This window comes from Spea bombifrons, chromosome 9, assembly GCF_027358695.1.
Source record: "Spea bombifrons isolate aSpeBom1 chromosome 9, aSpeBom1.2.pri, whole genome shotgun sequence".
NCBI classification, from domain to species: Eukaryota; Metazoa; Chordata; class Amphibia; order Anura; family Pelobatidae; genus Spea; species Spea bombifrons.
The window spans coordinates 30,510,101-30,523,757 of NC_071095.1; the positions used below are offsets into that span (position 1 = coordinate 30,510,101).

At 41.2% G+C, this 13,657-nt stretch overlaps 1 protein-coding gene across 1 annotated transcript in view; it reads left to right on the top strand.

Annotated features, from left to right (window-relative positions):
* Nucleotides 1–13,657, top strand: part of AQR (aquarius intron-binding spliceosomal factor) — a 28,029-nt gene that overhangs the window by 6,892 nt on the left and 7,480 nt on the right. Inside the window, exons 9-25 of the mRNA XM_053475143.1 lie at nucleotides 154–230; nucleotides 628–692; nucleotides 781–897; nucleotides 975–1,088; nucleotides 1,215–1,318; nucleotides 1,485–1,587; nucleotides 2,081–2,201; nucleotides 2,713–2,854; nucleotides 4,552–4,730; nucleotides 6,054–6,221; nucleotides 6,828–6,997; nucleotides 9,043–9,284; nucleotides 9,375–9,521; nucleotides 9,856–9,925; nucleotides 11,471–11,581; nucleotides 12,532–12,641; nucleotides 12,932–13,067. Coding sequence (XP_053331118.1) covers nucleotides 154–230; nucleotides 628–692; nucleotides 781–897; nucleotides 975–1,088; nucleotides 1,215–1,318; nucleotides 1,485–1,587; nucleotides 2,081–2,201; nucleotides 2,713–2,854; nucleotides 4,552–4,730; nucleotides 6,054–6,221; nucleotides 6,828–6,997; nucleotides 9,043–9,284; nucleotides 9,375–9,521; nucleotides 9,856–9,925; nucleotides 11,471–11,581; nucleotides 12,532–12,641; nucleotides 12,932–13,067 — 2,176 coding nt within the window. The remainder of the gene's footprint in view (nucleotides 1–153; nucleotides 231–627; nucleotides 693–780; nucleotides 898–974; nucleotides 1,089–1,214; nucleotides 1,319–1,484; nucleotides 1,588–2,080; nucleotides 2,202–2,712; nucleotides 2,855–4,551; nucleotides 4,731–6,053; nucleotides 6,222–6,827; nucleotides 6,998–9,042; nucleotides 9,285–9,374; nucleotides 9,522–9,855; nucleotides 9,926–11,470; nucleotides 11,582–12,531; nucleotides 12,642–12,931; nucleotides 13,068–13,657) is intronic.

Consider the following 13,657-nt stretch of genomic DNA (forward strand, 5'->3'; position numbering starts at 1 on the left):
ATAAAAAGCAACAGCGTCTCAGCAGAAGTGGTAGAGGTTAACACCGTAAGGGAATATAAACAGGCATTATGCATTCTTCTATAGTGGGTTTGTGAGAGACCCTGAACTGCCCCTGTAAATATGGCCTAATATGATTTTTCCTTTGCCTTTTAGGGCGACTCAGGAACGAACATTTCTTTGGCAGCTTATCCAGAAGTTTTTATCGGTTCTCCAATCCATCTCAGCTTCAGGTAATGGTGGTCTCTTACACAGGGGTTTCCATGGTGCCTGCCTAATTTAAAATGATTTGCCGCAAGCGTGATAGTAGAACATGAGACAAAAAAAGGAAAGGATTTTGGGATGGCGTTTCCTTTAGTGCTCGATCCAGATAAATTGGAAATAGCACAAATGATGGGCATGGTGTGTGAAAAGGTACGTGTAAAACATTTATTGAAATGTCATAAATCATCTTCCAGCCTTGTTACTGCAAACACAACTATTTCTAATAATTAAATCTTTAAATGTGGAGTGTTGCTGTTAATGTCTGTAAGGAAATGTAATCTAGGATTGTTTAAGGTTATTCATTCCAAAGTCATTAAATCCTTTTGAGTACTGAGTTTTTACACTCGTCACATTTGTCTCCAATAGGACCAGTGCCGCTGGAGAAGGTCCACTACTGCGAACGCTTCATAGAGCTGATGATTGACCTGGAGGTAACTTGTCATTATTCTTGCATGACCACCATAATTTATTGGGGGTGTTTTTTTTTTCTTCTTCTTACTAACTGTCCATTCCTCACAGGCCTTACTTCCCACCCGGCGCTGGTTCAACACGGTGTTAGATGACTCTCATATTGTGGTCCATTGTCACTTATCTAACCTCAGCAAGCGAGAACAGGAGGGACATCTCTTTTCTCAGGTGAGGCGAGAGATCATTAATGCGTGGCAAAAGAATACGCTTGGGTGGGCTTCCTAAGCATATAATGTTTCTTATAGCTCCTGGATATGTTGAAATTCTACGCTGGGTTTGAAATTAACGATCAGACTGGGAATGCCTTGACAGAGAATGAGATGACAACCATACACTATGACCGCATTACCTCCCTTCAGGTCAGTGCGATTCACCTACTGGATTATTTGGGGTAGCATTTATTATTTATTTTAAAATGACTTTATGAAAACTCTAAAATTGATCTGCCCTTGCCACTTTTTTATTTTGTTATTTGTGTCATTTAGAGAACGGCTTTTGCGCACTTCTCTGAGCTGTATTGCTTTGCGCTGTCCAACGTGGCTGCTGTGGATACAAGGGAATCTCTTGTCAAGTTCTTTGGACCTCTTAGGTAAACACACATCAAGATTCCTATTCAGTAAAGTATCATTCCGTTCCTCGTATGTTAAAGCGGGACACCATTTTTTATTTATTTATTTATTTATTAATAGATAAAAAATATAAAGAATCGAAGAATCAGTGTTGTGATGTTTTGAACGTGTTCTGTTGTATTGCAGTACCAGCACCCTCCACCGTGTGGCATCGCACCTCTGCCTTTTGCCTGCTTTGCCTGAAGGAGTTGAAACAAAATACGAGAAGGAGTTTCTCATGGAGCTGCTGGTATGTTGCTCGGAGAGGCTTCAGTGTGTATTTCGATGCTTTCTTCTTCATTTCTGTTGCTGCGAATGTTGCATCCTAAATTATTCTTGTGTAAATTAAAATTATTTCCCTCTTTTTGTTAGGAGTATCTGACGTGGGCAACAAACACGTAGCTCTCAGTGTCCATCAACACCACTCATGGTCATGATCAAGGCTTTGTTTGTCCTAAGATAGCTAGAATCATGGGAGGTTTACACTTTAGATCAAACTCAAACTTTTACCGGCTTAGATTGTTGGGGTTTGAAGTTGAAGTGGTTCCAGGTGCAGTGGGCAAGATTGCCTGTCCTGCTTATCCCACCTAGATGACGTGATAATAGTGGTGTATATAAGCTCTGATGCACCAAGGACGTTACTTACAGAGGACCAGAGCAAATGTTTAGGAGCACTTATGTAGCGCTAAACAAGTCTGTCCATTTGAGTAATGATATAATGCTTTTTTTGTATTACGGGACAGGTGTCACGTCATGAAAGGAGAATCTCCCAGATCCAGCAGCTGAACCAAATGCCCTTGTACCCAACAGAGAAAATCATCTGGGATGAGAACATCGTACCCACAGAGTATTACTCCGGAGAAGGTAAGAGTCCATGTAAACTCCTCATTTCTTGGTATTCACCTTGCGGAGCTGATAGAAATACACAGCTCTCACCTTTTTCTTGGGGTGGGGGAGAAATGGAGAAAAATGGCATGTTTTCTTAAAAAAAATAAAAATTATGTGAATGATGTGTTCCCCGAAGTGTTTTGTTTAAACCGCCATTTCCTTAACAAATCTGCTTATTGACTGTTCTGGATTTGTAGTCCTAGCACCGCTCTGGTACTTACTGAATTGTTAGTATATTCATATTATCTCTGCTGTCCTATAGAAAGTAATATGTAATGTAAACCGATAGAACTGTTATGGTGCAATTACTATTTGTACATGTCGATGGCTTCTTTTGCCTAACATGGGATCCTGATGTGGAGTCATACTTTACATCAGATTAAAAGTAAAACTAATGGTGTCAGTCGGATTTCCTTGTTTATTCGTGAGTCGTGCCTATATTTCAGAGCTGGTTAGGATTGTCACGCTGTAAATGATCTTCCATTAGGGTGCCTGGCATTGCCAAAGCTCAATCTGCAGTTCCTTACGCTCCACGACTACCTTCTACGGAATTTCAATCTTTTCCGCTTGGAGTCTACTTACGAGATTAGACAAGACATAGAAGATGTGGTATGCCGGATGAAACCATGGTAAGTGGCACCATCAGACCGTCTTTCTCCACTGTTTCTTCTTATACTACTACGCTGTGTGTCCCTGTAAGGTCCCAAAACACAATTTTTAATTGATTTAACACATCCGGAGTGATGCTTACTTAACGTGATTCTATTAAGCGAAGACCACAGCAGGCATCTGGCTTGTAAGTGACTGCAATTTTGTATTTGAAACAGTGGATTTTCCCCCCCAAATCTCTGGCTCATTGGAGGATAAAAATCTCCATATATGATTAAATAGCATTGAGACCCCTGACATTCACTGGTGGTATTTCCATAACGCAGAGGTCTGCCATATCACAGCAGGGCCTATCAGCGGAAGGGTACACGTACTTAACGCTGCTCCTAAGAAACGATTCAGCTCGTACGTGGAAGCGTGAACGTTACAAAGTAAAGACTTCCAAAATGTCATGAAAGCTCAGTCTTGAGCTTTAAGTATTTAGTACTCATGGCTGAACAATAAAAAATAACAATACAAAAAAAAAAAGAACAATTTGTTAAAAAAAAAAAAAAAGGCAATCTACATCCAACCTTACACTGGATTTGCTATGACATAAGTTTGTGCGGCCACATGTGTCTTCCATCATGTAGAGATCAATTTGTACATGCTATTACTGGTTGATCACAGTCCATATCTTCCCGTGTTTATATTACATTACTTTTACTTAAATAGCAGATTCCATAGTGGGGTTTCAATAGGGGGCAGTGAAAATAAATGGCATTTTAAAATGACATCATAACCCATGATACCGGGAAATAAATACCGCTAGTACCTAACATTTTGAGTTCTCTGCGTAGCACTCCATGGATAAAGCTTCTCTCTGTGCAGCTATGTTTTTCTAGCATTTCCCTGCATTTCAAGTATATTTGTCATCCCTAGCTAAGTATTACGTGGCTTCCGGCAGAATTCCTCCACAATCAGACAAGGATAGTTTTTAGCTTAAGCCTTTAGCCAAGTCTTTTTAACAGAAACTTCTAGAGACTTTTCACGCTTACTTACTGTATTGGTGCATAGCAGGGGTTTATTTTTTTGGGGGGAGGGGGGTCCAATTGTTTGAGCAGATGTTTAAAGGGACAGTTTAATGTGTCCTTTAATGTGTTCTTCAAAACCAAAATAACAAACTGCTTGAAGTTGCTGAGCTTTTCCTCCGTGGTCTGTGGCAGCAATGCGCTCCTATTAAAATCAATGGGAGTGCGTACTGCGCATGCACACAGGGGCAGCATCTGCTGAGTTTGTTATGATTTTTCTCACCCTGCCCCAATCGGTATGGTTTGTTCCAGGGCTGATCTCTCTGGCGTTCTTTGCAGATCTGTTGCCTATCCGGAGGAGCGAGGACTCTGGGAACCTGAGCCTGGGCCCTGCTTCATGTTACGAGGCTATTTCAGGATGCCGAGTCTGCTTGTCTTTGATCAGTAACCCTCTTGCTGCTCAGCACGCTGACTCTGCAATCCATTGACTAACATAAAAGACCTGTGCTGAATTATATATAAACATTTTAATTTCACGGAGAGGACAGGTGGCCGCAAATATTTCTACAGCACGGCTTTTAAGCAGTTGAGACAATGCTGTCTTGTGAACATATCGTGTTTATTTTGTATATTCTCTCCGGTACACATACTGTATATATTAAAAAATACAAGTACACCCCAGTAACTGTGCATTACTCCTGATGCAGGCAGTCTGAATATGGCGGCACAGTGTTTGGCGGATGGGCACGCATGGCCCAGCCAATCGTGGCTTTCTCCGTTGTGGAAGTAGCCAAGCCTAACATAGGTGAAAACTGGCCAACGCGTGTCCGAGCCGATGTCACGATCAACCTGAATATCCGAAACCAGATCAAGGACGAATGGGAAGGTACGGAAGTCCTTCTTCTTCTACGGGTTGCCTTTGCTCTGTCTTACCTCGCTCTTCATGTCTACTTCATTCACAGATCTAGAGCCAAAAAGTGCAGTCCCTGATTGCCAGAGCTTGAATTGGCATGGAGAGGCTTTTATGAGTTAAATAAATGTTTGATACCAGAAACTCTGTATGCTTGTGATCCAGTGGGCCCAAGCGTATAGTATAGCCACGGATGTTAGATCCTGTAGGGAATGTTCTTTGTATATGGGCACCTCGATTCTCTCTAATGATTTTCTTTTTATAATAGACTAGATGACGGCTATTCTCAGGGAGTATCGATTCCCACAATCCTTACTGTGATCTAAAAATACGCTGATTTTCGATTGCAGGGGCCAGGTTTCCCAGACAGCCTTGACTGATGAGTGTAATTTATATGTTGAAGGCCCTGTGAGTAGCTCTCGGGGTGCTGCCAGCTGGCACTCGGGAGCATAACATATCCCCGTAGGTCCTCTGGTTGGAACCTCACACTTAAGGTGACCTTTGTTGGCAGGGCAATTAAGCCCCATGTGTTTGACCAGCACAGGGACGGAACCTTGCCGAGTGCCAGGCAGCACGCTTGCCACAGTCCGTCACCAGGTGTCTGGCGGCGTTACAGAACACAGATGCTTCTCGCTGCACACTTATAGCACCTCGTTATGTCATAGGAATCAGTCACTTTTTGCCCCTGTTATCCATCTTTAAAGTCACAGCTGGGTCACATATGGCAACTCTTAAGCCAGTTAATGATTTGTATCTGCTATAAGCCGGGAATCTGTGCTCATCCAGCGGAAACAAACTGTACATTACAGCTGCCGTTTAACAATATTGTGCATTATGACGCGTTTATATGGCCTTGTAACTATATCAGTTACTGTTTTGCTTAGGTACGTTCCCAATATTAATACTTGAGATAGGTGCTTTTTTTAATAGCATTTGTATTATGCATCTGCTGGGTGTGCACTGGGTATACAAATCAGTCTTTCCTCCCCACTGATTATCTCTATGCTTTCTAGAATTTGTATAAGGGAGTTCTTAATTAAAAAAAATAATTCTTGTGCACGACGGTAAACATAGCGGTTAGTGAAATGTACATGAATTTAGGAATAACCAAACTTCATTACCAAGCTTCATTGGGGGCTTTTCCGAATCGACGTGAGGGCTTATGTCAAGGTATCTTTTACAATAGCGCGAGAAGTTTGCCCACTCTTTAGCTATTTCAATAGATAGGGATTGGATGACCGGCCTTGTTACTGTGAGGACCTAAGTGGCAAAATATCTTACTCTTCCCCATCCCTCTAGGCCTCCGTAAGCATGACGTCTGCTTCCTTATTACCTTGAGGCCCACCCTGCCATATGGTACCAAGATTGACCGCCGTCAACCCATCGCCGAGCAAACTGGCTTGATGTATGTGCGAGGCTGTGAGATTCAAGGCATGCTGGACGAGAAGGGACGTGTCATAGAGGAAGGTAAAGTACATTTCACTTTTATAATTGTTACTAAATCAGACTCGCTTTGCACATAATGCTGGGGGGAAAAACACATTTTATGGCAGATAAGACATCTGCCTGTGTCTTCTTGGAGGTTTCACAGGAGAAAATTACTGCAATCTACAATTATGTGGGTTATTAAAAAAAAAATCTGGTTTTAGTTCATTTTGTTCCCATAAACTCTTTATCTGCATGGCCAGGAGGCTGCCCGTGTTGTCAGGTGTGTGATATTTTGCCTGACTTTCTCGGCATAGTCACCACACTGAGCTGATTCTTTATGGCAATGCTAATGAAGTCCATTCCTCCATAGACTTAATCCGAAAGTCTGATCGGGTGATTAACAATGATCTATTGTTAACCACAAGTAGTACCATAACGGGGCTAAAACGCATACAAATGGCTGATATACAGCTGCCTGATAACATTATTCAAAACTACAACTGCTTAAAAAAACTGGGTGAAGTCATCAATCAAAATACTCATTCATCTGCCTGGTAAATTGTGTTTTTTGTGTAATTGTACTTCTCAAGTCCTGATTGTCAGCAGCATTCTTTTTATCTATACATACTTTCTCTATATATGTAGGTCCAGAGCCTAAACCCAAGCTGAAAGGGGACTCGAGGACGTACCGTGTATTCCTAGATCCCAATCAGTACCAACAGGACATGACTAATACTATCCAAAGCGGGGCGGAGGACGTCTATGAAACATTTAATCTCATAATGAGACGGAAACCCAAAGAAAACAACTTCAAGGTAATCTGCGATAGGACTATCAGTAACACTATGCCCTTGCTGTGGTGGGTATGATTTTAGCGATCATCTTCATGTGTTAAAAGTAGATGAGATGGTTAAATTTGGGCAGGACAGACTGATTTCTGGAGGCGCTGTGTTTCCGTCAGATTAGGACCTGTGTTAGGATTCTGTCTTGGTTCAGGTTTATGCTTTGTCTCTTCTGACAGAGCCCCCAGCATGTATATTGTATCAAGACCCTCGGAAGCTATCGTTCAGATAACCCCTTTTCCTGTTTAAAATCACGTTTCGTAACTTTTTATTTAAAATGATCTGTGTGACGCTAAATGTGGCATTAAAAACAAACAAAAAACAAAAAACAGTATAGGAAAGGCTCAAAATTAATCCGAATATTTGCAGGATTCTCCAAGGTAATCAAACCCAAGTCTTAACTACACCCACACACACCAGACCTGGAACCTGCCATTAAAACGGAACTTTTAATGTTATTTTAAAAAATCACAATGTATCTATATTGTAGCGGCAGTTTAAACGTAAAACTCCTCCTATATAGATACTATATAGATACTGCAGGTCTGTATCACGGCTCGCCAAATGAAACATTCTCCCCCAAATTCAGGGACTAGCCAGCAGCCGACTCTGATCTAATGATCTGCCTGCCTGTGAAAGATTCTAACGCTGCCTAATAACAGAAAGTGAAGGATTCTGATCTAATGATCTGCCTGCCTGTGAAAGATTCTAATGCTGCCTAATAACAGAAAGCGAAGGATTCTGATCTAATGATCTGCCTGCCTGTGAAAGATTCTAATGCTGCCTAATAACAGAAAGTGAAGGACTCTCTGATCTAATGATCTGCCTGCCTGTGAAAGATTCTAACGCTGCCTAATAACAGAATAAATTAAATAAACCCGACGGGCGTTTCCACGCAGTGCTCACTGCATATTCACCAGGGGATTGTGGACGCGGGGGCCTCCAAACAGCTTTAAATAACCTGTGCCAAGCGTTGATTGGACGGCCGCACCACACCCTCATTCGTTAATTCATTAACTCCTAAACTCCCAGTGGAGCCACCAGCAGGGGGCTTAAGCACCATTGTGCTTTACAACAGGTAGCTGAAAGCAGGGGATTAACCCCTCGAATCCCACATACCAAAATTACTCCAAGGTCTTACTTCATTCAGACTCGAGATCACGTTCCCATTATTAATTTTGAACCTGAGCATTAACCCCAGCAATTTTCCATTGTGATTAATATACCTATATACAGCAGATATACAATCTAGCCCATCGGATGAATTTAATGCAGAAGGAATGCACCCCAGTGGTATTTATATTACCACCCCAAAGGTATATAGGAGCTCATTGACGTATTCATTTTAATAATAATAAACTTGTGGGGAGGAAAAAAAAACAAAAAAACATATATAATGATAATCAAATGTGATAGACATTGATAGCCTGTTTGCGGCTTAGAGACCGCTACAATATAGATACAGTTTATTACATTGTGCTTATTTAATAACAATAACATTAAAAGTTACGTTTTAATGGCAGAATTTCGGTTCTGCTAAATGCGGAAATGACGTTAAGTTTAGTTATCGTTTTAAAGCTTAACTTTTTTTGGAACATTACCGAATATTCATTCATGTAGGAGGTGTTGGTACCCACCCTGCATTTGTGGTACTTGCAAGTTGGTTTTAGGTTGGCGACTGGGTTGAAATAATTAAGATATGGTTAGGTATTTACAATAATCACCCAGTACATCCTTATCTAGAATAACCTGTTCTGATCACAATATTACTCCAATCAGGGTGATCATAAGGGTTTGGTCTTTACCCATTTTCTTCTGATACATTTGGTGTGGACAATTTATTATGGAAGAGGGTGAAAGCTGTGTATACTTTTTCATACTATTGATGGGTCAGAAACATAAATATGATAAGCTGTGTCCATACTAAGTCAAACATCATATGCTTTGTATGAAGTAATGAAGAGGGGTGGCCAACGTTATCTGAGCTACTTACCAAGATGTTCATCTTTTCTTGATAGGCCGTGCTGGAAACCATCCGGAAGCTCATGAACACGGACTGCGTGGTGCCAGACTGGCTCCACGATATCATATTGGGATATGGAGACCCAGGCAGCGCCCATTACTCAAAGATGCCCAACCAGATTGCAACTCTTGACTTCAACGATACGTTTTTAAGCCTGGACCACCTCAAGGCTTGCTTCCCTGGCTATCGGGTCAAGGTAACGGTGGAGGACCCAGCTCTGCACAAGGCTCCTTTTAGGTAATGAATGCTCCGTAAAGCTTGGCTGGTAACAAGCTTGCGTATTGTACAGTCATGGAGAACGATTTTAAATGTTCTGCCTTTCCTCAGGATTACATTTCCAATCTGTGAAGGAAAAGGGAAGAAACGGAAAAGCTCAGATGAGGAGGAGAACACGCAGGAGGAGCCCCCAACATTGATCGTAGAACCTCACATCATCCCAAATCGTGGGCCGTACCCATACAACCAGCCAAAACGGTATAGACAAAATGTTGTATTTTGCTAATTACTTTGATACAGTGATCAGACAAGGACACAACTTTTTTAAAAATCCTCTAACTGTAATCACTGTCAAAATTACTAGTAACATTCATCAGATAACAAAACCTGTAGCTTTTTTAATTATTTTTATTTTTTTTTTTGAAATAGTGTTTTTGTCTTTGTAGTTTCAAAAGAACTTTTAATGTGGAAGCACTTGTTGCTTCCAACGTAAACGGTGAAAATTGTGACTCGATTTGAACGTACGTTTTTTGCGGGATCGGTTTAGGCTGCGGCGTTACAATTCGCTCTCATGTTTCTTTTTGTTTACCAGCAATACCATTCAGTTTACCGCCACCCAGACGGAAGCGATCCACGCCGGCATGCAGCCCGGTCTTACAATGGTAAGCCAAAAATCCTGTACTCGTTATATGGAACTTGCTAATAGAGCGAAATAAATCTGATTCACACATACCGTAAAACATTTGCAATCTTGTGCAAGACCACGGCGTAAATGAAGTGAATTCATGCGTCCTATATTGATTTCTTTTCGTTCATAATACATTTTGTGAAAGGATATACTGTACTGTGGTTACAAGTCAGAGAGGCATGCCCCCCCCCCCCCCGGGGAGCATAGAAACGTTTCTGCTTTGGGCGTCCATTTAATGCATTAGTAAAAGAAATGGCCAGCACTGTTCCCTTTTTGGCATCTGGTTTGTGGAATGCGTCATTTCAATTACTTTGCAAGCGAATGTCTGTGTTCAATAACGCGAGATGGATTTTAATTAATTCAAGACAAATTCTCCCGTATCCTGCAATAGACGGTATTGATGTCAAACAGTGACGCGTTTTTTAGGTCTTGTAATTTAATCCGGACGTTTCGTTTGCAGTCAAACCGTTTTCTGCTTACCGAGGGAAATGGCCAAAGCTTCTCGATGTTAAGTTACGAGGGATAGTGATTTATTATCCTATATCTGTATGTAACCCATCAGATGAAGTGTTAAGTGAACCCCCCCCCCGAAGGTTAAAACACAAAAAGAACACAAACTTTTAAGAAGATTTTAGGGCAACCGTCAGTGGCTGCTTTCGTGTGACATGAAAATTAAGCATTCCTGCAAGAAATAGAAATAAGGGCAAAAATATTACTATTACTGGATTCTTTCTAGAAAGTATTTCTGCCTCCAAAACCAGGAACGACCTTTCTAATCCTGCAGCCAAGGAAGGTGGTGTTCCCTATTAGGAAGCCTTTTCTGTTTTATGGCAACATATCAGTAAGGTGAAGCAAAAGCCGTCGCTAAGTGATCCCCGCAAAAAAAAATAAATAAATATTTGAATTGCTTCTTAGAAGAAGAGTAGGCGCAACATCACCTCAAATCTCCAAAACAACTTTAGGTTTCGTAGACATTTGTCTTTGATGTCAAAAGCTGTGAAAGCGACAGTTCACCTTTAATACCTGAGAAAACAGGGACACTCGCACCAGGGGCCGAAAGAGGTCATGGCAGTGGCCCCATTACTCTCATGTCCCTCTGATGCCTCCTGGTTAATGGATCCTCAAGAGCTGCTGCATCAAGCATCGCATCCCGTTTCTTCCATCACATCATGTGTGTTTGGCTGTAGAACGCTGTCAGAGGAGCTTTTAGTATCTAGAAATGACCTCGTTCTCTCATGAACCTTTCTCCCTAATGCCACCGGCATCAATATGACTATATATCGTGAAGTATGTCTTTCTCGATGGGGGAAGTCACCTGGGTTGGCCATTGATAATACTTAATACCGGGCCTCTGTATGATGTGTTTGAAAGTGCCTCCAAGTCTTTATCTGCTTTATCTCCTTTCATGGCACCCTTCTTTTCAGATAGCGCTTCCTCCTTTTGAAAGTCCTCCCAAATTTCTGTGTAGGAGAATTTTTTTTGTTTTGCTTACAAGTAAATGTTAAACTATTTTCCTTAGGTGGTCGGACCCCCCGGGACAGGGAAAACTGATGTGGCTGTTCAGATCATTTCCAATCTATACCACAACTTCCCAGAACAGCGGACACTCATAGTTACCCATTCCAACCAGGTAGGCCTGTGAGCCAGCAAGCAACACCTCGAATTATTCAGCGATATCGTATTATGAATGGCACTCGTTCTGAACATTAGACACGCCTGGATTTGTTGAGAATGTTCTTAGCAATTGATTGTTAAACTCTAAAAAGTTTGTTATATGTGACTTTTTTGTCAATGATGACCCTCTGCCTTTGATGTGTTGCCAACCTCAGTTTCTTAGGCACTCCTGGTGGCATGTTCTGTCACATCCAGCTTTTAGCGTGTGATCGTTTCCACACATGACCTGTAATTTAACACTCCTGTCTTCTATACCCCTTGGGGTGATATCTGACCCCGTCATTTGGACGTGAAACCCCCCCATCGTCCCCACTGCTTGCACTCCTTACAAGATGCTCTGGTAATTCTTATTTTAGATCTGGAAGCAGCAGGGGAGCCAGCCTCTCGCACGATAAAAATACCATTTATTAATGTTTGCCAAAGAAGCCCGTATAAACGATCAAATCGTGGTAATGGATACTGTGATAAAAAGGAAATCACTTGTCTTGTTTCATGTTATTTAATATCTCTGCAGAGACATCACCGAGATTTCTCCGTATCCAAATATAATAACACATCCCAGATTTAGAACATAATTACACATTCTGGAAGCAGTTGTGCAAACTAGAAAATAGTAACTGGCATACAGAAGAAGGGGGGGGGTGACGTTTATGGAGAAATTCTTAGTTTTACTCTGCCATCTCCATCTAGGTGGATCTCTCCCTTACCATGAGCTTGTTCCTTAAGGGCACCCAACTGGACTGCCATTATTAGAACTACGTGTTTGTCGGTTCAGACACACCATCTGTTTGTGTTACCTGGGAGGATCTATTTTGTGGGGCATCTTTTAGTCACACAATAGCTCCTTTGTAACAGAATCTCATATATTCCAAATGCTCTTACCAACCCGCACCCATTAATCCACAGGCTCTGAACCAGCTATTTGAGAAGATTATGGCCCTTGATATTGATGAGAGGCACCTTTTACGTTTGGGCCACGGAGAGGAGGAACTGGAGACGGAGAAAGATTTCAGCAGGTGAGCGTTACTCAGACAGTCCTCTAATGAGAATGCCGACAATCCAACGTTAGTCCTTCAAGGTCAGGCCGTTGGCTTGTTTTGATGATGCGTGTTCCACATCCCATTTAGCTCTGATTTCTCAAGTGATCGAGCATACACGTGTCCTCTTCATTGGTAGGGTCATCTTTTCTTTTGGATGTACCTTCTTGTTTTTGTACTGGACTGCTAATGAAATACCTCTTTGCCCCTCCTGTCAATATACATACTCCATGCTGATCTAAGTGATAACGCATTGTGTCTCATTACAGGTATGGGCGAGTGAATTATGTGTTGGCAAGGAGATTGGTGCTTTTGAAGGAGGTAGCTCGCCTACAGGAGAGCCTAGGAGTCCCTGGGGATGTATCTTATACATGTGAGACAGCTGGCCACTTCTTCTTGTACCAGGTAATTGGTTCGTATTTACACCATGTAATGGTTTTTAGGAACACATTAATATGTGTCAAAATATATATTTCTGTTTTTTCACATAATGTAATTACAGCTGCAAGTTTATTGTGTGTCTTGTAGCTTAACCCGCTCAACTAGACAAACACACTGACTCCTTATCGCCAAAAGATCACATGACTGTCTTGGGACTTCTTTTTTATTTATCTTTATTTTAGGGAACCAACAAGATGTTTTATTAGAAGCAGCGTGTTAAAAAGAGTTTTCAGAGTCATATATATATATATATATATATATATATATATATATATATATATATATATATATATATATATATATATATATATATATATATATATATATAATAAATAATATATTTTCAGACAGCTTTGTATTTGTCCGTGTGTTCTCGGTCATTTTACCCAAATCTATTACACGAACACCCTAGGTAAACAATAGAATGCCTCTGAGCCAGCCGCTCTGACTAATGAAAGTCTATGCTGGAAAGAATTAGGTAGGACTCCATTCGCATATCCGTAAATAATCAGCTCGGAGAAATCACCCAAACTATCACATGACTTGACAACAAT